The sequence below is a fragment of the Nesoenas mayeri genome (assembly GCF_963082525.1).
Source record: "Nesoenas mayeri genome assembly, chromosome: 13".
Classification (NCBI taxonomy): Eukaryota; Metazoa; Chordata; class Aves; order Columbiformes; family Columbidae; genus Nesoenas; species Nesoenas mayeri.
In genome coordinates, this window is record NC_137550.1 from 1,328,815 (window position 1) to 1,356,710 (window position 27,896).

A 27,896-nucleotide genomic window follows, 5' to 3' on the forward strand; every position below is an offset into this window, starting at 1 on the left:
TGTGATAAGGGTCTTTTGAGAAGAATAAAAGGAAAAGAAGGGAGTGGGGGAAGAAAGTCTACCTGGGAGGGAAACTTGTTAATGAAACTCAGGATCCAGATCCATATGGTGAGATGGGTCTGATCCATTGGCCTGGAGGCACTTGGAAAACACTTGCATTTCTTTGTCTAGATGTAACCAAGGCTTACTCAACCAGAGCTAGTTGTCTTGAGCCAAGAGGGAAGCTACATATGTCATGAAAATGAGCAATATAGTTCCTTAGAACTCCATCCTTCCCACTAGGATTTGGTCTCTTCACTCAGCATTACGGACTCAATTTGGCAGCTTCCTCAGATGAAGCCTTTGGCCATATGACCCTTCCTGATGGTGCTCAGCAAAGGTTTTCACCATCCTGGCCTTTAATTCACTTCTGAAGAGCTGCTGCTGCTTCCAGTCTTGTAACTCTCTGTTGCCAGAGCTGTGTGAGCAGAAGAGCAGACGCTGCCCACCTGTCAGGTCAGATTTGTGCAGTGTGAGACATGCGGGTCTGTGATGTTTTATTTTCCCCTTGAGGCAGAACCGAGGAAATATCTGCTCGTGGCTCATGGAGAGCCTTAGGGAGGGGTAGATTGGTTTGAATTCCCGACAGCGCTGGTGAGGACAGAGACCCTGGGCATGTGGAGACCTCTTGGCAGGACCGTGGGATTGCAGGTGAGTTTACGTTGCTTTCGGCTTGTTGGTGTGGGGATGTGCAAGCAGAGCAGGAACGATTCATGCTTGAAATGAATTAAGGACAGCAGATACATGTCCTGTGCTTTGCACTGCTACATAGATGTAGTGAGGTGCATCTCTACCTGGAAATGACCAAACGCCATGAGGTGCCTGAGTCTGGAGGCACGAGCACCCCTGTGACTCAATACAACCATGCAGCTTTCTTTTTCTGGATAAATGGCTTTCTCGTGTCTTGGAAGTGATCTGTTTGAATTAAACATCACAGAGTGCTTTTCATATAGCTGTGCCAACAACAGAACACAACTAGCATATTAAAAAATGAGATAATATGTTCTCAATAATACCAGAGTCAGGCTGTTATTTGGTTTCTTGTGTAGCTTGTGCTATCATTTGCATTTGCTTACAGGAAACTGCTTCAGTGTCTGGTAACAGTTTCACAGAGCATATAAATCTGAAGAAGGAAGAAAAGTCAACAACATACATCGATGAACAGTAGATTGTGTTATTTATTGCTCACCCGTGCAAACTGAACTGTCTCCTGTATTTGTCGTTGGGCACCAGCACCACGAGAGGGAGCCGGGAAGAGGAGATCTGGTTTGTCCTGGCGATGGGGCTGTGGGCTGGAATGTGCACACGGTTCTGCACAGGGTGAGAACGGAAGAAAAATGGAAATAAATCTATACTTCAGGACTTCGGTAGCACCGTGTGAATATATGTTAATAGGATTTCAAAGAAAGTTTTGCACTTACAGTTAGTTTGTCTATGGGGTGTCTGGAATTGCAATTGTATTTGGAGACTTTTGTGCATAATCAAGGTTATTTATGATTTCCTACTCTGTTATTACAGGTAGGTATAAAGGGCAATTTACCTCAGCTGCTGAAGCTGAAAGAAGAACATAATCACAAGAATAAGATTTGATACAGTTCTGCTTCCTTGAGCATCAAAAACCTACTAAACAAACAAACAAAAAACCCCAAAACATGAGATAAGCCCGATTGACTTCTAATTTGGCTTAGTGCTTAAACTCAGCTAAATTGATTTATTCTTTTATTATTATTGCAGCCGGGTCCAGCAGCTGAAACGCCACCATGTTTCTCACCACCTCGGGGTCCTGCTCTGCTCCCACACACGTGCCTGCAAGTTGTACTGCCTGTACCGTCCGCTGGTTGTGCTGGGATACCTGCCTGCACAGCAGCCAGACCTCTCCCAAAACCTCTGGCTCTGTTTATCACGTAGTCCTCACCAGCTGAATATGCAGCGAGCATGTAACCGTGTCATCAGCTGCACCGGAATCACCGGGTGGGAGACCGCCAGACAGAGCAATTCTTCTTTAAACTTGTCTTAATCTACAGTCTAATGCTATGGGTGTTCACTTTCGCTCCTCCTGCCAGCGTTCGTGCACAGAAGCTGCTCCACTCCCCTTGGTCTCATCCAGTTTTGCAGACAAGTTATTAGTGCTGATGAGCGCTGAGGTGTCTGTGGAGTTGCTTTCAGCGAGTGAATAATATTTGTCACGTTGCCTTGCCGTAAGTACAGCTCTCGGTGGGAATGTTAGCGAGATGAGGAGGCACCGTGGTGGGGTGTTGTTGGGTAGGATTGGGGCAAACTGGAGAAAAACTGTTGCTTCGTAACGTCACTTTCTGTGGCAGCAGGTCCAGCATATTAAAAATCCAGGGATCAAGCTGGCTGAGCAAACAGCTCTGCAGCAGTTCCCGCTGCTGCTGCTCGGTATCTCCTCTCTGGCTGCTGGTACAGCTGCGTTCGCCCTTCACCTTTTCCATGTTTTCTTGCACCATTTTCACATTATTCCCTGCCCCTGTGGTAAGGAGGACACATGTGCCCGGCTGGAGATCAGCACTGACCTGGAGCCAGGATTGCTGGTGCTCCTCATGTGTCCTGCTCTGTCTGACCCCGAAGTCCCCTCCAGAAGAAGGAAGGAGATGGATGGGGGTAAAATGGGTGTCTCATCTGGTGGATCTCACCTGATCTCAGCAACAAGCCCCAGGTCACATCTCTTCAGGCCTTTCCTTACTTTCCTGCTCTGAAAAAGTCCTCATTTACCTTGTTTGCTGGATTCACACTCTCTGCATCAATGCCTCTATAGGGTAGCTAGAGGCCCTGATAAACCCCAAACTGTCCCCTTTCTTCATGCCACAGTAGCGAAAAAAACCCCTTTTCTTCCACCCACAACCCAGCTGGCTGGTGCTCAGCTTCTAATAGCATCCGTGGACCCCAGGGCTGGTGTCCCCAGCAAGCCAGAAAAGCCTGTAGCAAGGTTTGGTTTCCTCTGGGGTTTGAGGGCTCTTCCATCACATCCCCATACATGCCGGTCCGGTGCAGCTGTGGCAGAGCCGTATGTGTGAGCTGCTCACCAGAGTGCTGCTCTCTCCTCCGTCGATATGTGACGGCACAAACATTTAAAACTGCAGAGAGAACGTGTACTCAGCCCCTCCGGATGGTTTGTGTGTGACACTGCCCTTCTCCCGTGACACAAAGAGCTCAGACCCGGGGCCAAGGGCAGCTCTGGAAATTTGGTCCTCGGCAGCAGCGCCTGCACTCTGGGTCCAGCCAGCCCCTGCTGGCCATTGGCAGAAGATGAGCTCAGCTGCTTTGTGGAGTATTTTCACATGGAAAAGCAGATTTGCCTTAACTTTTATGCTGCTTTTTCACCCCAGTTAGTAGAAGACTAACAAGTTTTTCTGTAACTAAAAAACTCCAGATGGCGAGCTATGTGCATGCCCTGACAGGCTCTGTCCTGATATCCCCAGGAATATTTTGGAAGTGTAAGAGGGACCAGAGCAAATGGCCTGCAGTGACTTACAGTGCATGTTTCAGTGGAAACTGGAAAGGGAGAAACAGGCATAATCTCCGCAGCACTCAGTGTCGCTTTTTTGGTTTGCTGAGATGCTTTTTTATTGCTCTGGGTCCTACAGGAAGGTGTGTGGTTGTGGCTTTTTTCCAGCAGCAATAGCAATCCGCTACGACAGTCCAACACCTGCCTTTTTGCTCTACTCAGTGCGTTTATTTCTGCAAGTGGAGGCTCCTGCCCAAATGCTGCCTTCATCCAGATGCTCAGGGAGGGGGAGCTGTGCCGGACAAGAGCAGCTGGAGAGGTGAGGCAGCTCATCACGGCCCCGCAGTAGCCGGGGCACGGACACCAGGTGAGTGTCAGCCCCAGGTACCCACCACCCAGCCCATCCCGGGCTGAACCCCGGGGGATTCTGAGGGTGGGCAGCTGGCTCTGGCACTTAGAGGATGAGCTGGTGGGTGGAGATGTGGGGCTTTGCAGGTGTCTCAAAAGCTTGTGAGGTGTCACTAAGCTGCCAGACCAGGGTGCCAGCCGAGAATGAGCAACAGATCCTCCTCTACCTCCGCGGGAAGGACTTTCACCTGGTTTCGAGTTCAGTTGGGAACATTTCTGAGTGTGCCGTGAAGTACATCAGCCTGTCTGCCAACCTGCACTTGACTGCTCAGCAGACAGGACCTTATGTGACCGCCGCTCGAAGCGAGCATGGCTGCTCTGCAAGTGCACATAACCAGAGCAGAGAACGGGGAACATCGTCTGCTGGGCGACTTCAGAGACAGAGTCGCTCAGCTGTTCCCCACCAGCGGCGCGGTCCGAAGTGTGGGTTTGCTTTGCCCTCGCCTTGCTCACCACCACCTGAAAAAGCTCAATATTTACCTCAGCCCTGTTAGTGCCACTCTTGCAGAGCTGCTGCACAGCCTTTCGCCCTATTAATAACCCCATAATTCACAGGAGGGAAATATTCTTTAATGCAGTGGTGATATTTAAACCAGGGGACGCATCGTGTTGTTTGTTGTTTTCTGTGTTGTTGTTGGTTTAAATTGTTTTTTAGGCATTCAATTCCTTTGCTCCAGCCTCCACTCCACGTCTGTGCAGCCTTCTCCATCCAGCTGAGAGGGAAATTATGTGTGCAAGAGGAGTCAGGGCTGCCTCCCCGGCACACCGAGCACATCGCTAGCGCTCCCGTGCCCACCGCACGCTCAGCCGCATGCTCGAGGATGCTGCACCTGAAAGTCCAGTTTCTGGATGACTCCCAGAAGATCTTTGTAGTGGATGTAAGTGGGTATCATATTCTTATTGTTGTTTTTTTTATTGTGGGTTTGTGTTTTGTTTTGTTGTTTTAGGGTGGGGGTTTTTTTGGTGCTAATTATTAAAGTCATTGCTGCTCTGAATGATTGCATGGTCTCTCATAGATTCTAGTTTTCAGCTTTTAAGAAAAAAAAAAAAGCAAAAGAACCTCAACTCCAAAACAAGAGGTTACAATGCTGATTGCTAAGTGTCTTTCAGCATCAACACTCTCTTATTAACATCATTTATAATGAAGGAGGAATGGCTTTTATTTATGTGGTGTCATCTTCTGGAAATTGGGTAATATGAGCTGATGTTCTTGACAAGTGTTGAGTTCTTCTGTCGTTTATCTGACTGCCAGTATAAGCATTTATCAAGGAAGAAAAATCTGGGAACAGAATAAAAATAGGATATTTAACCAAACCACCCCAGTGAGAAACATCTGTGTGCATCCCTTCCTGAACATGCAGCTGGAAAAGAAAACTCTGTGGTTTTGAGAATAGCAGAGGAAAAAAACTCCATCTTATTTTCTGCATGATAGTATCCCACAACACACTGTCATTAATAACTCACATTTAGTCAATGATAGCTCTGAATACTGACTGCTGAAATAGGTTTTAAATGTAAAAGTGTCAATAACTGTGGTATTAGACTTATATATATATATACATATGTATACAGATAACTGAAACTAGATATATCTTGACTGTGTTAAGAACACATCTTCTTACAAGTGTGATTGAGCATTTACTGTTGGTTAGGATTTGATAATCACAGTAGGAAACTGTATTAGCTAATTCAAGGAGATCTGTCCTGGTATTTACTGTTTCCTATGGGATCAGAGAGTTTTGTATAATTTGGGGTTTTTTTCAAGTTCTATTGCATTTCTCAGACAGTCCTGCCTCTGGTTTATAGCACAGCCTGAGAACTGCTTGGTCTCAGACATACTGCTTGATTTCTTTGCTACAGCAATTTTGCACAAAAGAGGATTGTAAAGCAATTCCATCACTTGGCACAGCATGGAAGTTGTTTGATTTAGTTAAATTAGTGTATCCTAGATCTAGAGTCAGCTTAAAAATGAGACTAGTAATTTTGTTTCTTTTTCCTTATTGATTAGATCAGGGCATAGTGAGAGACAATTTGAAAGATGCTGCTGGTACAATATTGCTGCCTTTTTTTCCCATCTCTGCTTTCATATTTGCCCAAAACACTTACAGCACTGTAGTTCTGCATGACATGTTATTGCAGCAAATAGCTTCCATTAGAGGAACTCCTGGTCATTTCTTTTTTTAGCATGGAACACTATTGGAAACCCCTTTTAGGCATTTCATGCATTTGATATGCTGTATGGATACGATAAATGAGTAGCTGAGTTAGCGACTTCATTATAAAAGGACCGCTTTGGGCTAAGTTTTGAGCAGATATTTCAAGCAACTCTTCCTAAACCTTTCCTGACTTTGGAAAGCTCTTTTCAATGTGCGATACTTCGGTGTAATGGGAGGGAAAAAGACAAAAGAGAAGAAACACACTGGGCCTGATGTCCCCTCCGCCTCGCGCTTGGCGTATGTATCTATACCTGCCTCACGTGGGGATGGCCGCTGCTGGCACGAGCAGCGAGGGCTGGTTTTGCATGGGAGTGCAGGGTGGGGGGCGGCGGGGGCCTGGCACATCTCCGCACACCTGGGATGGGGCGCCTGCAAGCACAGCTCTGCACGGGGAAAGCCACTGTTTTGAACCTACCCCCTGCATCACAGGGCTGCGTCTCCCCGGTGAGCAGGTTTTCCCCAGGGATGGAGCCATTCGCCTCCAGTGCCCTGGGCAATGCTGAGTTTGGAGGAGAGCGGGTCACTGCCAGCAGTCGTGGTGGGTAATAACCTGGTAAGAAATGCTTGTCTTGCCTGGCTGCCTGACAAAGGCCAAGGCCTTTCATGCTAGAAAATTCTAGCTTGGAAATCAACGTTTATAATTGTTTTAATTACTCTTGTGCTCTAGTAATTTTGAGGAGAACCGGGAGTGCTGCAGAGTGAATACTGTTATTACGCTGTCACTTTTCAGCGGCCTTTCAGCACGGAGCCAGCAATTTCCTCCCAGAAGCAGCTGTGCAAGGTGGTTATTAGCGTGCATCACCGCCGGCAGCCGCGTCCCTGTGCTCCAGCCGGGAGCAGCCGCTGGCATGGGGGCTGCAGCCTGCCTTCAGCTCCATCACCCGAAATGCCACAGTTTAGCAGCTGTCTAACCTGACCTCTCTGCTCTGGCTTGCTTTTGCACTAACCCACGCTCATTTTTGGTCTGTTTTTCACAAGCTGGTAAAGGAGTAGCAGGGGTTTTGCTGGCATGGGTCACTCCCAGTTTCATTTCTGGTGCTTTCTGGAGCATTTTCCAAAGTCAGAGGCCCCCTGGGTTGTTCCCCAGCCATGTCACACAGCACAGCAACAAGTCAAGCAAAACACCCTCTGAGTGTTTCTGTTTACTGGGAATAACTACAGCCTGGCCTCCTTTACCAGCATGTAGTGCCACTTAATTAATATTGCCAAAACGCATGGATGACCTAGGGCCCAAAGCACATGATCTCTGCAGGGTCCTCTTGCTGTTAATTACTATTAACTATAATAGTAGTTTGTCCCCAGCAATTTGGTCCCTGGCTGTTGGGGCACATGGGCTGACTGTGCAGGTTTGAGTTGTGCTCCCCTTTGCTCTTAACAGAGCACGTTTGCCATGGCCACCCCTGGGTCAGGCAGATGCTCATCCTAGCGATCACTCCCTGGTTTGCCAGAGATAAAGCTGCCTGAACAGTGATGGTTGCAAAAGGTGAGTCAAAAGCAAGATTCCTTTCCTTTCTGGTTTACTAAAAAGGATAGAAGTGATGAGAAGGAATCTGATTTCCAAGAGCAGAGGTAAGGGGAAAGCAGAGCGCACTCATCCTTCCCCACATGCTGAAACCAGCAACATTTATTGAGTAAGGTTTTGGGAACAAGGAAAATCCCACAGTTCCTCTCAGGGTGAAGGCAAGGAGCTGAAACTTCTCCCCATCTCACCAAAATCCCATCACCATCGCTGTCAGCATTGCCTAACTTGCTGTTTCTATGGTGTGCTTTTTGCTAGCAAAAGTCCTGCGGGAAAGGGCTGTTCAACCTCGCCTGCAGCCACCTCAACCTTGTGGAGAAGGAGTACTTCGGGCTGGAGTTTTGCAGCCAGGCTGGGAACCACGTGAGTGCGGGTTGCAGCGTGGGCTCCTGGTGCTGCACCGTGCTGTCCTGCTGTGCTGTGACCCCATCCTCACAGCAGCCGCCCACAGGGCTGAGGGCTTGCTAGCACCTCCCTGAACTGCCACATGGGAAACTGCCACAGAAGGGTTTGCCACAATGCCAAAAAACCCTTGAAAGTAGGGGTTAGGAGGGGAGCCACAAGCTGGTTGGTAAAGCCACAGTGATAGCGATGTTTTATCTGTAGCCATCAGCAGGACTGCTTGTCAGAGCTGGCCAACATTTTTGTGTTGCACTCTAGCATGATAATGCTGGTTTTATTCCCCCTGTCACTTGTGCTATTTATTCACCCAGTTCTTCCTTGCTTTTTTTCAGGTCTGGTTGGAGCCACTAAAACCCATAACAAAGCAAGTAAAAAGTAAGTATTTCAAGAAAAAAATTATTCTAAATCACTGCCAGTGACAGACTAGTGCAGACTACTGCAGCTTTTATTGCTTGGGAATGGGAGCTTGATTTCCAGCATTTGCCTGAGCTCATTTTGTATCACAGTATCACAGTATGTTTGGGATTGAAGGGACCTCAGAAGATCATCTAGTTCAATCCCCCTGCTGGAGCAGGAACACCCAGATGAGGTTACACAGGAAGGTGTTCAGGTGGGTTTTGAATATCTCCAGAGAAGGAGACCCCACAACCCCCCTGGGCAGCCTGTTCCAGTGTCTGTCACCCTCACTGAGAAGAAGTTTTTCCTCAAATTTAAGTGGAACCTCTTGTGTTCCAAGTTGATCCCTTGTAGCATGAGGCTGGACAGGACTCTTTGCAAAGACACCCCAGCCCGTATAAAATCCTGTAGAAACACTGCTGCCTTTGCAATCTGGTATCCACACCAGTTTGGGCTGGAGTTGTTAACAACCTGCCAGCTTGGCAGAGCAGCAGGGCCGTGTGTGTTTCTGAGATGGCAAGGCAGCAGCATCGCTCCCTGCTCACCCTCCTTGCCCCTTTGCAGCTCTCAGCAGCCCAAACGTCTGCGTGGTGTGAACTCTGTGTGGAGCAGGGTTTGCCCCGTGCCTCACAGGCTTGGAGATGCTGCGAATCCTGATGTGAATTCAGGTTCAGCATCCCTTGATGTGGCCACAGCCCTTGTGCCACTTTCAGCCTATGACTCTTTCCACCCCTCCAATGAACCAAATTATATTTTTCCCCAAATACATGATGACCAGGAGGTGGTCAAAAGCATGAGGCCACAACCTCAGTATTTGTCACGGGGAGGCTGCAGTATAGTGTTTGCATTAATTTTCTTGTAAGAGAAAAGCCTGATAAAGAGCCTCCCCTTTCTGACTGCACCAGAAGCAGGATTATTTCAGGCACCAATTTCTTTTTCCACGTCCCTTCTGTCCTGCTCTTGTAAGGTCTTGTTCCTGCAGGGGCCTCTGAGCCATCACATGGTGCCATGGGACGGTCAGTGCTTACAGAATTGCCTCTCTCCCTCCCTCCCTCCCTCCACTCTCTCTGCCTTGGGCTTGGCCACTTGCTCTCCCTCATCCTGTGGAAAAGCTTTGCCCAAACAGCCTCCTATGGAGCTGTTGCATCCCAAGTGGTTGGAGGGCTGAGTTAAATGTACAGCCCCGCTGATGGTAATTGCACTGGGGCTCTGGCCATGCTCCAGACCAGCATCCCTGGCACTACCCCATGGAACCCCCGTCCTGGTAGGGGGTCTTCGCAATTCAAAGAATTGCTGGGGCATTTTCTCTTCAGTATTATTCAGGTGTCCAGCTCCTTGTTTGCTTCCACTGGTAACACTGGGGATCGGGGCAGGCTGGTTTTTGGGGGCAGGTTGGAGTCCCTAATGTTTAGGGTTTCCAGCTCTGATTTGTGAGGGTCCAGAGTAATTTACTCTGTAAGGAGACAGCATGTGTGAAGAGAGTTGTAAATGTTCTCAATAGACACGTAAAAGAAAACTTATGAAGATGTTGTGTTTTAAGATCCTAAGGAGGTTCTTTTCAAATTTATGGTGAAATTTTTCCCAGTGGACCCCGGCCATCTGAGAGAAGAGCTGACAAGGTACCGTACTTGTTCTGTTACTTTCTTACTGCACAGCTCTGTACTTTTACAATTGTGATGTATGTGTTTAATTTCTTCTCTTCATCTACCTGAGCCTGTCTGTGAGCAGTGGTTATCCTAAGTACTGGAAGAGCTCTGTACTTTACAAAACAAAACCTGAGTGTCTTCTCTTGATCCTCTGTTTTTAAACAAAATCCACTTGAAGGATCAGCCATCTTAAGAGGCTGGAATTTGTTTACTGCCAAATGTTTTAGCAGTTGGGCATGGAGTCTGACTCTGCTCAGTCTAGCTCCTGCCTCAAGCTGTGTTCTGAATGAAGCACTTGAATTTTATTTTTAAAAATGACATTGTTAGCTCTTACATTTTAGAGAAAGCATTGCAAACAGGAACTAAGAATAAAACCATTACAGTGCTTCTGCAGAACAGTAGAGATGCAAATGCATGCCAAAGCATAAAGGAATGTTAACTCTGAAACCTATTAATGGCCATTTCAGTGGCAGGGTTTTACTGGTTGTGGTAGTGCCCAGATGCAGCATTCTGCAGGGGTTGTGTGCTCCTCTCGTGACCTCATGAACCTGCATCCCATGGGCGAGCGCAGGGAGAGGTGCGGTGCCGGTCAGCACAGCCCTCACGCCTCAGCCTGGCACCCGGCTCTCTGCTGAGCCCATCTCCACCAGGGTAAGCTCCTGTCCCCCTCCACAGGTACCTCTTCACCCTCCAGATCAAGAAGGACCTGGCACTGGGGCGGCTGCCCTGCAGCGACAAGAGCGCGGCGCTGCTCGTCTCCCACCTGCTGCAGTGTAAGGGCAGGCAAGAGCCTGCAGAGACAGTGCCCCTTCCCGGGTAGGGGGACAACTGGGCTTGGCTTTGGCTGTGCAGCCCGGGTCCCCCCACCCAGTGACCCCTCACAGCGCTGCCCACACTTTCCTCATGTCCCCCACAGCCGAGCTGGGTGACTTCCATGAGGAGATGGATCAGCAGCACCTGGCGACCCACAGGTATCTTCCCAACCAGGAGTATCTGGACAACAAGATCATGCACTACCACCGGAGACACAGGTAAGGGCTGCTCCGCACACGGTTGCATACCAAAGCACCCGACGGACACCTGCCAAGGGGGCTCTCCCCATCAGCAGGCAGGGCCATCTGCAGGGTCGGTATGATGCCAGTGTGTGCACATCCAAAATGGCCCATTTCAGCAGCTGCCTTCTCACTCTTGTCACTTTCTGGTGCCTCTGTCTCTCCAGTGGGAAGACGCCGGCTGAGTCGGACGTTCAGCTGCTGGACGTGGCCAGGAAGCTGGAGATGTATGGGATTCGCCCGCACCCCGCCAGCGACGGCGAGGGGACGCAGATCAACCTGGCTGTGACGCACATGGGGGTGCTGGTCCTGCGGGTGAGCCCGGGGCTCAGGGGGGGTGGCCTATCCCAGGGACAGAGCTATAAAGATGACGAGGGGTCTGGAGCATCTTATGAGGAAAGGCTGAGAGGGGATCTTATTTATGCTTATAAATATCTAAAGGATGGGTGTCTAGAGGGTAGGACCGAGTCCTTTCAGTGGTGTCGACGACAGGATGAGAGGCAACGAGCACAGACTGAAGCACGGGAGGTTCCACCTGCATATGAGGAGAAACTTATTTACTTTGGGGGTGCCAGAGCCCTGGAACACGCTGCCCAGAGAGGCTGTGGACTCCCCTTCTCTGCAGAAATTCCAAACCCGCCTGGACACCTTCCTGTGTGAACCTGCTTTAGCAGGTGGGTTGGATTAGACAATCAGAGGTCTCTTCCAACCCCAACCATTCTGTGATCCTGTGACATCGCCTCTAGTTGGTGGGGGAACTTTCTCCTCTCCATGTGCTCCAAACCCTCCCAAATCCTACAAGAGGGAGTGCACCCCAGCAGGCTTCAGGCACACAGGTTACGCATTGCTACAGGGCTCAGCCCCACCGCCTCCATCCGTGCCAGCTGAGCGCCGCCATGCCCGCCCCCGTGTAAACACCACAGGTTACATGGCTGCATCACATGTATTCACCGTATAATCTTCCATCAAAAATAGGCACCTCACGTCTGTGCAATTACATAACGCTGTAATCACAGCCTAGCTGCGGAATAAATACAGACTTCCCTGCAGCCGGCGTGAAGCAGTGCTTGCCTCCCACACCACCTAATTTCAATCTGGGAACATCTTGCCAGAGCAGAAAAAAAAAACCCAAAACAACAAGCCCTTAACCATGGGTCTGCTGTTCATAATTAGCACTGCCAGACCCGGTTATTTATTATTTATGGCTCCATAAACACCCCTCACGCATGATTAGAGTATCTGTGAACCTATTAAACTCTGAACTCTCCCAGAAATCTGAGAGGGTCTCGATGCCACAGCATCAAGTAACACAATTTTAGCTGGTCCTGCCCTGACACCAGTGTTGTGCAGCTGCCTCCAAATTGATGCATGATGATAATGAAGGGTAAGGTGTGCTTGCAGAGTGCTTAAGCTGAGTTTAAAGGCATGAGAGTGAGATGGACTCTGCTACGCTTCCCAGAAAAGGAGAGAAGGGTCTTCTTTATTTTGGGGGCCTGATATTGCATTAACTCATTTGCCTCTTGAGCTAGGATGGATGGGGTGCTCTGCCTTTACCTCTGTGAGGTTTATCTTGGGATCCTGGAGTCTTACAAATAGCTTCAGCCAGCAAAGTTAAGCCCTGAATCTCAATTCCCATTTTTGGGACCAGCTGATGGAGAAGAGGGTCAATCCTGACTCCCCTTCCTCAGACCCCAGCAGCACTGAGAGCTGTGTTGGGGTCTCATGCAGTGTCCTGCAGCCTCAGGACCTGGCCCATCATACTTGGGCTATTCTGAATTGCCCAGTCCTGGCTTAACTGCTGTGTCTGTCCTTCCAGGGCAATACGAAGATCAACACGTTCAACTGGTCCAAAATTCGCAAGCTGAGTTTCAAGAGGAAGCATTTTCTCATCAAGCTCCATGCAAACCTCTCTGTAAGTACCGCACTGCAGGCAGCTCCCAGGCTCAGCAGTAGGTAACTGTGGACTGAGGATCAGTCACACAAAGTCCCCAATTGTGACTAAAATCCATTTCTGCTGCTCATGGGTGATTCTCCTTCCCCCACTGCCACCTCGAGCGTGGCATGTGCCAACCCTGTGTCCCCAGCAGGGTGACGCTGCACAGCCCAGAGTCACTGGCAACCCAGTGTGATGCTTTTAGGGGGTCAGGAGGGCAAACAGCAGAGCCCGGCGCCATGGCCCTGACACTTTGTCTCTGGCTGCACAGGCGCTGTGCAAGGACACGCTGGAGTTCACAATGGCGAGCCGCGACGCCTGCAAGGCTTTCTGGAAGACCTGTGTGGAGTACCATGCCTTCTTCAGGCTGTCTGAAGAGCCCAAGTCAAAGCCCAAAGCCCTTCTGTGCAGCAAAGGCTCCAGTTTCCGCTACAGGTAAAGTCCTGGGGGAAAACCAAACTGCTGGGATCAGGGAGGGTATGGAGAGGACTCTGAGCCCCCCTCCCCTGCCCCTTTATGTTGGACCTGGCTTGATGCAGGGGGATGATGCTTGACAGCTGCTTTTCACAGAGAGACCACTGCTTGGGTCCTGTCGCATGCCTTCTCCCCTGGGATGTGCGTATGCCCAGGGCTGGGGCTGATAGTGGTCTTCCTGCCTTTTCCCCATTGCTGCAGTGGGAGGACACAGAGGCAGCTGCTGGAGCATGGGAGGAAGGCAAAGATGAAGAGCCTGCCCTTTGAGAGGTACTGGGGGGTGTGGTGGGGGGGCAACGCCTGGGTGATTGTGGGCAATGGGATCCTCCTGGCCACCCACCCACCCATGCTCTTGGCCCTGCAGAAAGCACTATGCATCCCACTACGACGAGAGGCAGTGCCGCTCCTCCCCGGACCTCCTGACAGACGTCTCCAAACAGGTATGTCCCCTTGGCATCAATGAGGGGTAGTTCTAGGGCTGAGAGGGTCTTGGCATCACAGCTGGTGGAGCTCAGCTGGAGTGCCTGGGCTCTGGGCACTTGCTCTTTTGCCCCTCTCCCCAGCCAGGGGTCTGGGCACCCACCCACCCTCTGCCCCTGCGCAGGTGGAGGAGCTGCGCCTGGCCTACGGCAGCCGGGGTCCCTACCATGCCAACGGGGTCCACACCTCCGAGCCCACGCTGGACAGCCGCCGCTGTGGCTCTGCCGTGGAGGTGACGTTTGCCACCGAGCTGGAGCGCTCCAAGCCAGAAGCATCTCCCACCTTCCTGCCTCACTCCAAAAGCTCATCTGTCTTCCCGCTGCTCTACGCTGAGCTGCAGCTGGAGCGAGCATGGGAGCCCTCTGACCTCTTCAGTGCCAGGAACCCCTTGACGTCCTTTCGACCCCACCACCAGTTCACTGGAAACAATAAAAGCACCTCGGTGGGCAACATGCAGGAGGTGAGCACCCGGCCACTGGTGTACACGGACGTGCCATGTCCCCCACCCATGGTCACCCCAGCCCCGCAGGTCCTTTTCTACCTGGACAGGCCCCCACAGCCCCCGTGCCACACACCAGCACCTGGTGAGGACGTAGTAGGACCAGCTGGTGGATGTGGCCCTGCAGCTGCAAAACCCCCCCGGCGGAGCCTGAGTGGGACCCGGGCTGGGGAGTTTGATCGTGAAGCCATGTGCAGGGCAGCGGGCATTAGCGTGACTCCCACTGGGGAGAGCAGATTGCTGGCTCGCTCCTTTGATTATGGGCTTCAGGAGCAGCCTCCTAAGCGGTCTTGGAGCCAGTCGGACATGAAAACCATCCGATTCCCCTACGGCTCGGAGTTCAGGCCCCTGGGGCCATGCCCCACTCTCAGCAGCCGGAAAATGAGTGTCTTTCGGCACGTGCCAGCCCAGCAAGGCCTGGGGCTGCGACGTTCGGCCGAGCGCTACGTGGGCAGCAGCACCGAGTCCAGCGACTCTGACTCTGACCTGCTGGCCGCCGACTACTGCTCCCTGTACGGCCGTGTGCTGCGGTCACCCATGGCCCGGGTCCGGCTGTCCTCCGGCAGCCTCCAGCTGGATGAAGAGGATGAGGAGGTGTCCTTCGTCACGGGCGCCGCTGAAGAGACTTCCAGGGGGACCTCCAGGTATTTCACTTAGGTGCCTCACAGCAGTTGGAGGGAGCACAAGTGGCCAGCACTGACCTGGGGACACAGAAGGGTGATGCCTGCAGGGCTGTGTGTGGCTTGTGAAACATTGTGACGGGCTTGTGTTGTGTGAGTGCTCTTAGCTATAGAGGATGTGCTGAAGGACAACAGGAGAGTGTTCAGAAGTACTCAACCCCTGCTCCACACTTGGAAGCTGGTGAGTCTCTGCTGCCACATGTGGGAGTCCTGCTCTAGCCAGAGGGAGCAGGGCTCTCCTAGAGCCCTGCAAAGCCCTCGTGTCCCTCCCACAGTGGTGGCTGCTGGCTACATTTGGAGCTCAGCTGCCGGAGTCTTCATCAGGGAGGAAAGGAAAAAAAGGAAAACAGAAACATCTCACAGAAGAGCGTAAGCATCTATTTTTCACAGGTACCGGGAAGCATAGTGATGGGAAAGGTGTTTGAGGCCATCCATCCTGCCTTTCCTCCCTCCAGGACAAGAGAGCATGTGTGGGGTGCTCCTTGGGATGCTTTGAGCCAGAGACAAAGCAAACTGTTCTGTCTTCTCCCTGGGCAGTTCGAAACATCATCCTTCCCCAAGAAACATCTCAGCTGTGCTTGTAAATCATTTGGCAGCATCCCACAGTGAGCTCTGGGACATGGTTTAATGACTGATACTGCACAGCTTTGCTTTTCTTAGGCCCATTAGCTGTCATGAATGGGCACCTCCGTGCCCTGCTTAGATCTGGAGGAATAAGGCATATAAGGTGGAGGGTCCTTTGGTCCCCCAAATCAGGCATTAGTTAAGCAGCATGGGGAAAAGGAACTCAGGAAGGGGTAGGAAAGAAGCAGGCAGCAGGTGTTTGCCCTTTGCAACCTTGTTTGCCCTTGGTGATTCAAAAAGTTCCTGCTGGCTCCATGAGTGTGATGTTATTTTTACCAGGGCTTGTTTCTGGCTATAAAGAAGGAGCAGGTGATGGGACTTCTCACCATCCATGGGTTGGCATCCATTGCCCTCTGGAAGGTAAAAGGTATAAAGATACTTCCTGGAAGTATTTTTTTTTAATTACAAAAAAACTTATTATTACCCTAAACCTACATGAAATCTGCTCAGAAAAACTGGAGAATGATGACATCACTGTAAGCCTTTTTAGGGAAGGATCTTGATGATTTTAAGAACAACTCTGTGAGACTGTAACTCTGTGTGACTGTAAATCCCAGTGAATATTCACAGTGAAGACATCACTGTAACCTCCTAGAACAGCTTTCAGAAACCAGGCAGCTGGGGCAAAGACAGAAAATAGATTAACATGTAAAAGAAACAGGGTTTAGGGAGCACCACGCCATCTGCACATCATTGTCCTTTGTTTTAGAAGCTGGACAATAAAAATCAGTTGTTCATGTCGAAGTTTTGAGTTCTTCCTTCTGCCCTGTCGAATCTGCAACTCCCCCCGCCCCCCTCCACCAGCTCCTGTGCAGCCCTCACTGCTCCTTGGAGATGCTGGTTTTGTCTCTTGCAGCTTCTTGCTGATTCCCTCCGTGCCTTCACTGTCTCAGTGACTGGGGAGACTCGCCGAGGTCCCTGAATGCTGCTGAAACAACCCCATTCTTGGTTGGTTGCCCAAAGAAATGCAGTAGATCAACAAAAGAGCACACTGTAAGGTTTGCTTTTGCTCCTGCTTACCCTGTGCTGCAGAAGCTGTGAACTACAGGGACCCTCAAATGCTTTTCTGGGATATGTTCTATTAGCCCTCAGAGAATGTCCCTTAAAGAGATCTTAGGGACACAGTATTAGCTCCTGAAAGCATGTGGAGATACAGGTACAGGTCAGCTGTGCCTCAGCATGACCCAGAACAGACACATAGTCCCACCGGGAGGGAATTAACATCCATCCACACTGCCCAAAGCTCCAGGAGCTGCCAGGTCTGGCATTCAGGACGATGCTGGGAAATCAGCATTGAGAGGGAGAAACAAGGACTTGGGAACAACGGCTCACATGTCAAGGTACAACCGAAATGACCGGTAAGCCCTTCCGCACAGTCCCTGCTCAGCCCACTTCACCCAGAAGAGGCCAGCACAGTCTATTGAAGTGACTGTGTTTTACTAGGGAAGAAAAAAAAAAGGATGGTAAGACGACAAGAAATGATTTGGTTTGCTGATAGTGTGAACTTTCATAGCACTTTGCCGGCAAGGACTGTTCCAGGGGGAGGTGGGACAGCAGCATCACACTGTCAGAACATTGAAGTACTTGGTGCATTTGCACTGCGCTAATTTGGGTTCATACAAAAACTATCACTTGCAGATCAAGTTCATCTTAAAATGTTCAACAACTTCTAGATGTTTATGTTTAGGTGTTTATGGTCAGATATTAAAAAAACCAAAACACAACAAAACACCAAATGTACACAGTACACAAAGAACTTTGGTTTGGAGAAACACTTCAATGGGTTTCAGTGTATTTACCTTATCTCTGTATTAAGTGTAACTTATCAGTAAAATGTGAAATAAGGCAAGCCAACATCCATAGCACTAGAACTTTGCAAAGAGGAAAATAATTTTATTCCAGTGTTAGGTCATAAAACAGTGTAATAAAAATCAAACCTTTAACAACTGCTAAACTTTGTGCAAACACATTAAGAACCTATGTACTCTCCTATTCAGCTATAAACATTCAACTGAATGCAAGAACAGGTATTTATGGTACTACATGCTGACTGTACAGAAGTGTTCTAGAGTCAGAGATGGAGGGTTGGAAAAATGGTTACACTGAGAAAGGACTCATTGCCCAAGAACAAATATATCTCCCTATTCTGAGATTCAGACTACTTTGATAAAACTACTTGAGTATCAATTCTTCCCAATCTACAGTGGGAAGCCTACAAACCAAACAGGCAAGACCATTCTTGCATGAGTATTTTGATATATATCTTTCCAAATAGCTACCTGCCAGCAACAGAATACTGCTGATTAAGGTACACAGGTCATCGATAACTATTAATTACACATGGTAGGGAAAAAAACAACCATTCCCTGGAAACCAGTACAACACAGACATCCATTCTTTATTTAAATCATAGTCTCATGATGCACTGAGATGGGAGGCACAGAAATGCCATATGCAGTACAATAAAATAAACTTGTTGAATTGACTTAAAGAGAACAAGGCTGCATTGTACACACTTGGATGGACGAGTTTTTTCCCTCCCACTGTCCTAGAGGTAGGTACACATCCCACCCATGCACAGGAAAAGAAGAGGCAACATAGTTTAGCACTTTGTTACAGTCATTTCACAAATAGGGCAGGTTCCAATTTCCCCCTTAATTCACTAACTCTACCAACCCAGAATTGTTTACAGAGTTGCATAGTTTAAAGACCTGATGCCAACAGGGTAGAGCCACCAGTTACAAAATTTGGGAGGAATTCTCATCATGTTTCCCCTCAGATTTCCCACATAAAAATAGCACCTTAAGGGGAAGTGACATGGAAGTAAATACATGTTTTTAACTGAGAAATTTGTATGGAGCTCTTTAGAAAGAGATTTGGGGTGAGACTGCTGAAGTGAAAGCCGAGGTAACAGTGGCACAGGCCTTTTCGTACCTTCACTCCACAACGCCGAGTTTGCAACGCAGTCAGAGCCTTTCGCCGTCTCTACCACGTTGTCACAGGCTGCGCACGGTCGTCTGAGCACACAGATCCTGACGACTCCTCTTTCGGACTGGAATCACACCGCATCATTGGCGCTCCCCGCGGCGCAGCAGCGGCAGGTGTCCTCCAGACAAGAAAAGCACCGGGGGACCCAAACCTTTCCAAAGCAACCGTGCAACTCTGTGCGAGGAACACCGTTCTTGGACTAGAACACCGGCTTGTAAGAGGTACGTCCACACCTCTGCCTCAATCCAGAATAAAACGCACAACAGAACAAGCTCATGAAAGTTTACAGAACTTAAATATTTATTTTTAAACCATTTAAAACCCCCCAAAACATTGAAATAAGCTTCATCTATAAACAGATTTACAAGACTAACAACTACAGAAGCTAGAGAAGCACTAGAATTTGTTTCTGTGATGCAGTTATTTTGTAAAGCTTCAGATCAACTGTATTTACAACTTTTGCTGCTTTTACATTTATAAAAATATTTATTTAATCCATAACATTATTGTTTTCAAAAACTATTTCCAGACTTTTTTCTCAGATATAAATTCTAATTGAATTTCAGTTATATAGCAGATGAAAGTCTTAAACAGAAACATATTTTTTTTTAAAATTAAAACAAGGAGTTAAAAGTAATTTTTTTTACAGTGTAGGCACCATTGAAAATAATTGTCCTTGGCATATCTAACCACCATCTCTCACAAGTGTCCTTTATAAAAACGATGTAATGGCAACATTTGACTAAAAATGCGGTATTTACTTGCACACCATTACTTTTTCAATATTTGGCAGATATATTTCAGATTCTTTAAAATTACTTTTGTGCAAAAACAAAATGTGCAGGTCTGAACCATAAAATAAACATACCCAGCCTTTATCAAAAATAAATTTACACCAACAGTTCCACAGCTAAGTACTGAAAAACAATCCCAGCTCAAAACTTCAGCATAATATACATACTGGGTTGAAAAAGGGAGAAACAAAACCAAAAAACCAAAACAAAACAGAAGATATTACCCATCTAGCAGTACCATAAATATATAACTGAAAGCAACTTTATAGTCTTACCTACATTTATGCAAAAAAATTCACTCCGTACTGCACAGTACTACCTTTTTGTGAAAGAATATCTATAACTCAGTTATTTGCATATTAACTGGTAAATACATATTTAAAATACACTTTCAGAAAATTATAAACAAATTATGTTGATGTACTGTATTGAATGTATTTAAGAACAAAATCGTGTATAAATATCTTACAGGAGAAACAACACCACCACACAGAACGCTGGTGTTACACCGATACCTGCTTGTGAGGTATGTAGCATGTGACGCTCGGCTTCTCTGGCTCCCTTCCACCCAGGCATGTATACTCAGAGGAAACAAATTAAATTAAGTGAAATTGGACTTCAGGTTTTGTCCATTATTGCCAAAAGCCCCACCCCCTCAACTGTATTGCTTTAAATTTTCCTACCGTGACGATATGAGATTGAATCACTACTTCAAAACCTGTTCTAAAAGGTAATACATATATACTGTACATCAGGATATACCTGTTGCTACATATCACCTGCAAACTATTGACATATTGCTCTCAAATATATTTAATCATAGAGCTGCCTAAAATACTGTACCAATTTAGAATTAGAATAGATACTGTTGCAGGTTTGTTTTTCAGGGCATGATAAATATATGCTGGTTGAAGCAGGTGCTACAGCAATACCCTTGCCACTACATTACATGTTTTGAATACGCTTGTGAAAAAGCTATTTTCTCTGAAGCTCATTAGTGATTTACAAAAGTTTAACTCATGAATACAAAAGACCTGCACATCTCCATGTACAGGAACAAAATAGCATCAGAACATACTGTACTTGCACTTTCTATTAACTAAAGTAATGGTTATTTCTAAAAGCAAAACTGCACCTCAACATTTATCAGATTAAACAGGTGAAACTACAATATTAAAAGTTGTTCTTTACAAAATAATTTCCTGAAAATATAAAACCATGTGCACTGCCACAAAATAGTTGAGTAGGTTCTTTCAAATCCTCTATCACCATCAATATGTTGCAAAGATCCAAAAGGCACAAGGAGCTCATGAGCTAAGCACTGCCAAGCTTGAAGTAGTTTTGGTGGGTTTCACTGGGTCCATACGAAACAGCAGTCAATTATGTGAAGTTTCTTAGGATGAGTCATTAACAGAAAATCTATGGATAAAAAATACAAGTTAGAATTATGTTAATTATATTGTTTCAGCTTGGCAAACAGCCCATAACTATTTTTGCATCACTAAACTATCACATGCCTTCATCTCAACAGTACATAGGAAAAACAAACAAAAAAACCAGAAGCAACATTCTCAATGAAATATTCCCTAAAAAAGGTAAGCTGAAGATTCTCCTGTTCCCTTACTTGCTACAAATATGCTTCTGACAAGATTGCAGGCTAACTTAAAGCAAGTAAGGTTTAAAAACTACAGTAGGATTGCAGCACTATAAGACCACACAGATGTAGTAATTGTTACTGTTAGTTTTAGTCTCAAACAGATGTGTTATGTCTAACTACCAAAGCTAAAAGTTTAAAGCACTGGACATAGCAGATCTTTCACTGATCGTTTAAGTTTACCCAACATATGAAGCTCAGTGTCTGTCTGTCTCATGCACCTTTCCTGTGTGTAAGTACTTAGTGTACATTTTTTCTTTTAAAATAAAACTTTGTTTTTTGTTATTTTTTTAATTACAATGCATATAAAAAAATTCTTAACTTACTTTTGAAATTTTTCCATAAGTTTCTTCACCATCTTATCTGTGATCCCTGGACATGTTGCTTCTGCCATATTGATGCTTTTCTCAAGTTCCTCAATTGCTTTCTTTCTGCTAGCGTTATTTGTGTCCTGCTGCTTGAGCTGAGTAGCAGATAAAAGAGAGAAAAGTTATAAAACTTATCAGACACTCGGGCAATAACTTTCAAAGAAGTTTTTAAAGTCAAGACTTACCTCAGCAAACACAGGGGTGATTATCATAGTTAAACAACTCAGCGTTTTAACAAGATCCTGATCCTAAAAGTTAACAAACAAGGATCGCATTAGCATATTCCCATATAATGCATAGGCTGCATTTAACACAGCACGTGTGATTTTGACAGTTCAGTTGAATTCAACAAAATGCTTGAAATACATTACAAAAATAATGAAGGTACAGCACATCAACAAATGTTATGCGATGTGGAAACCGATGCTTGATGACACATCTGAAATGATGTCATATATCGTCAGAAAAGCAGTTCAGTTTTTCCCTTCTAATATGATATGAGTCTTTAAAATTCACACTTCTATGAAGAGATACTGATCTATTCATATGCAGCATCTGTTGCACTTAAGGCTGACATGGGCATAGGAAATATCACTAACAAGCATCATCTCTTGAACTACAAAAACACCGTCAGTTCTTGTGAAAAGTGAGTCATTACTAAGTTTTGTCACTATCTGCCTTTAACTGGCTTCAAAACCAGCACTTAGAAAGAAGAACTCTTCAGAGTGTACACACCGTCCCATTCTGCAGCTTCTTCGCATCTGGCTTCTTTCGAACTGTAGTAAAGCTCCACTCAGGATGGGAGTTATTTTCTTTGTTACTGGACTCCCTGAAGAAAAAGGATACGATGTACATAATACTAGTCACAACGTAACGCTAAGCAAGCATAGGTAACCCAAATGCATAATAAATATACACGGATTAGTTTTGTAGTCCTTAAAATAAGAAGAAAAATGTGTCTTGAAACATTAACCACTCTTTAAAAAAAAGAAAAAAACCCCCACAACTTCAGAGGCTGAATAAACTGAAATATGATGAAAGCAAATGGAAGATGTTATCTACCCATAAAGCTTACCTTCTCCATGGTATCCCATTTAAAACAGATATGTGATATCCAGGAAAGCAAGAGACTTACAGAATGTATGTTGTTCCACAGGCACTGTGCCAACTTCTTCACACACCTCAACCTTTCTCTGCAATTTTTCTAATTGTGATTCATTGTTTTTGGTACAACCACTAGCCCTAGACTAGGAAATACACAGCACTTAAATAGAACTGAAATTGAGTTCAGACAGAGAAAGTGTAAAGCGATAATGAGTGCATAGCTGACTTATGCGTTAGTCTTGAGGTTCATACAAGGGGTTTTCTTGAATGCAAAACATATGGATCAAAGACAGATACACAGTAGAGGAGTTAATTACATAGAGAAACTGCAACAAACCTACTCCAGTAACATTTAAAAAAAAGCCCAAAAGAGACCAAACTGAAAATAAACTTACGAATCGGAGGCGTCAGAATCACTTTCATCACTACTATGTCCCTCTGCTTTCCATCTCTTAAACCTGTCAATCAGTTCTGTCAGATAGGATGTCTTCTTGGCATTTTTCATAATGAATTTGTGCTTCAGAAGTTCTTTTGCAGTAGGGCGCTGTAAGAAACACATAAATAGTTAATGTTATGCTAACATTTCATGATTTTAAATGTTAATAGGGGAGATTTAGTAAGACAACTGACTTGTAGAGCTAACTCATATAGTATCAGGAAATTAGTGAAACAGGAAGTCAAGAAAAGCCAGTAATCCACATTTACGAGCGCTCTAAAAATATGACCAAGTCACACAAAGACTATACTGCTTGTCCTTGTATGCTAGAAGGTACACACCCAGGAAAATGACTAATCAAAATTCTCCAATGCAACATTTCCTTGTAAGCAGAATTCAGCCAGACAGTAAGAGTTCTGCTAGAGAAAAAGACCTAAGATTCTGTCTTCTGTCAAAGCTTCTCTCTGGCATTATCCTGGGCTTGAGTGCATTTTAAGAAGCTGCCTCCAGCACCATCACTTCTTTCAGCATTCCCCCTCTCCCTTTCAGTATTTTGAACAAAAGGGACTAGGACGGAGACATAGCTATTAAAAACACCGCTACTATTAACAGTGGAAAGTATGGTCTCTAAAATGATTTCAATCAGTTATGGTGCACTACACCAGCAAAATGGTTTGCAAGCATGAGAGAGCGTAAAAAACAAAACTAAAACATCTACATGCACACACACACACATATCTACTCACAAATGTTGGATCCTTGTTCAGACAAGCATCAATGAATTCTTTAAAAGGTTTACTGAATTCTCCTAATAAAGTCGGAGGATTGTTTTTCGGAATGAGAAACAGAACTCTCATCGGATGCATATCAGAGTTGGGAGGCTCCCCTTTGGCTAGTTCAATAGCAGTGATTCCCAGTGACCAGATGTCAGCCTGAAAAAGGAAAAAGTTGCTCTTAGTACAAAATTAAGGGCTAAGTATTTAATAACTGAAATAATGACATATACTGCATCTATATAATAAAACTAATTTGAGTCTAAGTAGATTGTGCACAAAGATTCCTTTCTAATACATGAAGGCTACAATTCCCAAAGACCTGACTAACTTAATCAGTCTTTAATGACAAACATCTACAACATCACTTCGGTTGCACACTGTCAGCTAGTTAAACGTGCACCTGAATACAAATGCTTTTGGAAACAGCTTCAGAAACATTGCTCTTCCTTTGATTTTTTTTTCTCTATAATGAATTACAAACCACCACAAATCTCCTATGTCTAATTCAGATTTTGTTTAGACAGCAGAACTGCTGCTGATGTTACTTTTTAAGCTGTAGATGCACTGAGGTGTTCAGCCTTGTCTGACACCTCTACTCTAAAGAAAAAAGGCAGAGACTTCAATCAAATCCAGCGGGTGATCACTTCATTTCTTTCTCAACAGACTGTTTGATGAATTTAGCTACAAAACTATCAACAAGTAGTTAGACCTGAAACACCAAGTTCACAGTGTAAGTTTCTGAAGAATAATGAATTGGTATTTATATTAGCTAAAGGTAAGCACTGTAAACAAATTCTTTGTATCGAAATATCTTATGAACTAGAGAATTCTTTACCAATTTAGTGATTTTTCCCAAGTGAAATATACATTACTTGCATCTTTTTAGATGAGTTACAATAGCTTTTAAGGTCACTAAAGGTGTTTCTCAATAAAAAATGGTTGGAATAGTTGACTACACTTGGCACAGAAGTCATAAACCGAAGCTGCCTACAGAGTAAACAAGGGTTACTATCTGCATCTCTCCATTATTCTTGTCCTATTTGTAAGAATTAATATTTGTATTTAATATTGAAGAATTAAACTAGTTCATTGTTTATTACTGAAAAATCACAACCAACAATTGTATATTGGAGTAAAATTCAAAAGAAGAGATGTGACTTGTAAATCTCTGTCACTACAAAAATGTATGTATTTCTATCTTATTTTCAGTCATTTTGAAGTAGGATAGAGGAAGCAAGGCTAAAATTCAGTCCAGAAGCCAAAATATTCATCGGTAATAGCCTAGAAATTGAAGTCTAAAACCCTTCATCTGTCCTACCGAAGGCTTGCATCTTCTTTGCTTTCCCACCACACTTTTGGCATAGAAAGAAAAGAGAGAGCGCATTGCTCTTGCAACATATTGAGGAGATATGAAAGGCAAAAGATCAGGTTGGTGGGAGAACATAAACGAAGAGGTGATACAGCTGGATTTGTACACAGGAAAAGAAGAATTACTCTCTCTTCGACTGGACGGCACACATTTTTAAAGCAGGGTAGAAGCTTTTCTAAAATGCCCTAAGGAGTACATTAGAGTTGCACCACTGAAACCCTAAACCTGAGAACTACAACATACTCCTTTTATTAGCCAGAACCCTTGTGACATGTACACAAGTTCCTTCAAGCCTGAATGATCCTGGGAAAGTCTCCCGGAGCGTGAATGTCTTCAGGACATCTCAGATATTCAACAGTCTTTCATTTATGTGCACATCACAAGTATAGTTACATATTTACTATTTGAGAAGAACCAGTAGGAAAATATTACTCTGCATATATCAAGGTTTTTAGATTTCTTACTCCTATTTAAGGTCACAGAGCGCAGAAAGTCCAATGGCAGCACCAAAGCACACTGCCATTTCAGTAAGCACATGCTCTAGGTTGGATGGTGGGCAGAGACAGGGGAAAAGAGGGGATTGTCCCCTCCTTATCATTTCTAACAGCAGTTCCCAACTCTCAGAACAACACGAAGGAAGTCTCTTGTTCTATGGCTAGTTCACAGAAGGAAACTCTCCTTTGCAATTAGTCATCCATCAACAGCTCTCATGGCAAAGAAACATGCGAGGTACCATAATGTTACCACAGCTGTAGTTCAAGTTACTTTTTTCCTCCCTCCTCAAAGTCAGTCACCTGTGCTAAAATCTTCAGTATGACACAGGGTCCTCAGAAATACTATAAAAGAAATTATATCCAGAGCTGTTTATAAAAATCTGAGAAAACAAACTGATAAGTTCTGGTGGCATTCTAATTTGCGAGAGCTTTGTTACTGTTTGAATTAAATGCAAAACATGGAATTGAAATTAAAAACAAATGAACCAATGAACCCAGAACACTGAAAGCATCCAGGGAGTTTCTCTGAAAGAATCTTAACATGAAAGCTTTAGTCTGTTTGGTGAGTTTGCATAGGTTTTGCGTGAGAGTACAGTGACATGTAACTGCTGTACAACAATTGTAGTTTTAATTTTATTGTTTGAAGCCCTGTAATTTGAAATCTGTTTTTTTCTCCATAATGATATGAGACAAAAGGAGAAAAATCAAAGTCATTTCCATTGGATCTACAGATATAAAGAAAAGGTATTCTACTCTCATACTTACTTTTGAATCATACGCTGACTGCTGAATAACTTCAGGGGCCATCCAAAACGGAGTTCCAACAAAGGTATTCCTCTTAATTTGTGTGTCTGTCAGCTGCCCAGCGACTCCAAAATCAGCAAGCTTAACATCGCCTTGTTCTGACAACAAGACATTGGCAGCTACCAAGGGGAAATAACATAACACCTAAATTAGAATGCTGCTCTTATGATTTTTAAAGGCTTTAACAAAGTAGCATTTAAAAAGTTATGCACCTTTTATATCCCTGTGAATTTTCTTCTCTGAGTGTAGGTAGTCAAGACCTTTCAAGATTTCCTTTAGCATGGTCGCAATCTGGAACTCATCAAATGGGCCAGCACGGAGCTTTAGAGAAAAGACACATTAAAATAATTTCAGTCTTGAGGTTAATTTTTACCTTGTTTTTCATATTAAATCTTAAACTTGAAACTTTTTTTTAAAGTTAAGAGCTAACAAAAATTCATGAAATATTCAATGAAGTGTGTCAACATTTTATCAGAAATAGGTGCCATTGGAATGATCACCTTCACATCTTCTCTACGGATAGAAGACTGAAAATGCTGTTACTTTTCTACTCTAACGTATACAGTATGCGCTCCCCTCAGCACACAATGCACATGAAAAGCTACAACTAACATTCCGCAAATTCAGTTTCCTATAGACAGCAAACAGAGCAGACTGAATTTTGCACTTTAACTTCTTTTGAAATAAACTGAGTTTCTTAATCTACTCTATTTACTGTTTTAATAATTTAATGATGTATTTTTTTTCTCCGTATAGCATTTTTGATTTCACACTTGCTTTTGCATCAAGAACATAAACCGCTACTATAAAGCTGCTAGCATATAATAATTGTAAACTTTGCATATTAGAAAGCTATGTAAATAAACCAGAAGCAAATAAGGTAGGTGGTTCTGCTATTAAAAACAAAAACAAAAAACCAAGATCATGGCACTGAAACAGAGAACATCCCGAAATTTTGGTATGGTAAAGTGAGGCAAATCTTGAATTTTTTTTCTTCTAAAGGTCAGTGATTTCAATTGTCACCAGTAAAAGCTATTTCACTATTTCTGGCACTCCACACAAGACTATCAATTACTCAAAAATGTTAAAGAGTAAGTATCTCACAGCTCCTTTCTCAAAAGGACTGAGTTCCAGAGCTATAAACTACTATATGCTACACATAATTACTATGCTTTGGCATTCCTGTAGTTGCGTTGATGGGATGTAATTTCATACAGAAGTTTAAATACATTTGTGAATATACTTCAGCTCTTGCAGGCAGGACCGCTGTTAGCC

The 27,896-nt window shown here is 45.1% G+C and overlaps 2 protein-coding genes across 3 annotated transcripts in view; one reads left to right on the forward strand and one right to left on the reverse strand.

Annotated features, from left to right (window-relative positions):
* Positions 1-4,626: 4,626 nt before the first annotated feature.
* FRMD7 (FERM domain containing 7) lies at positions 4,627-15,187 on the forward strand (the record flags this gene model as incomplete). Its single annotated transcript, XM_080352365.1, has 12 exons — positions 4,627-4,791; positions 7,907-8,011; positions 8,383-8,425; positions 9,987-10,065; positions 10,768-10,865; positions 11,009-11,123; positions 11,312-11,459; positions 12,961-13,056; positions 13,349-13,512; positions 13,753-13,821; positions 13,916-13,991; positions 14,156-15,187. The coding sequence occupies exons 1-12, from the start codon at positions 4,735-4,737 to the stop codon at positions 15,185-15,187; spliced, it is 2,082 nt and encodes a 693-aa protein (XP_080208491.1). The 5' UTR covers positions 4,627-4,734.
* Positions 15,188-17,727: 2,540 nt separating this feature from the next.
* STK26 (serine/threonine kinase 26) overlaps positions 17,728-27,896 on the reverse strand; it is a gene marked incomplete at its 3' end in the record, with an annotated part of 34,319 nt that continues 24,150 nt past the window's right edge. The window contains exons 5-12 of one of the 2 annotated variants that reach the window (XM_080352436.1): positions 26,834-26,942; positions 26,583-26,740; positions 23,925-24,110; positions 23,138-23,286; positions 22,374-22,467; positions 21,824-21,886; positions 21,597-21,733; positions 17,728-21,035 (exon numbers count right to left, since the gene is read on the reverse strand). In XM_080352436.1, coding sequence (XP_080208562.1) covers positions 21,011-21,035; positions 21,597-21,733; positions 21,824-21,886; positions 22,374-22,467; positions 23,138-23,286; positions 23,925-24,110; positions 26,583-26,740; positions 26,834-26,942 — 921 coding nt within the window. Of the gene's footprint in view, positions 21,036-21,592; positions 21,734-21,823; positions 21,887-22,373; positions 22,468-23,137; positions 23,287-23,924; positions 24,111-26,582; positions 26,741-26,833; positions 26,943-27,896 lie in introns of those variants that run through there. The other variant, XM_080352437.1, reaches the window with a different exon arrangement.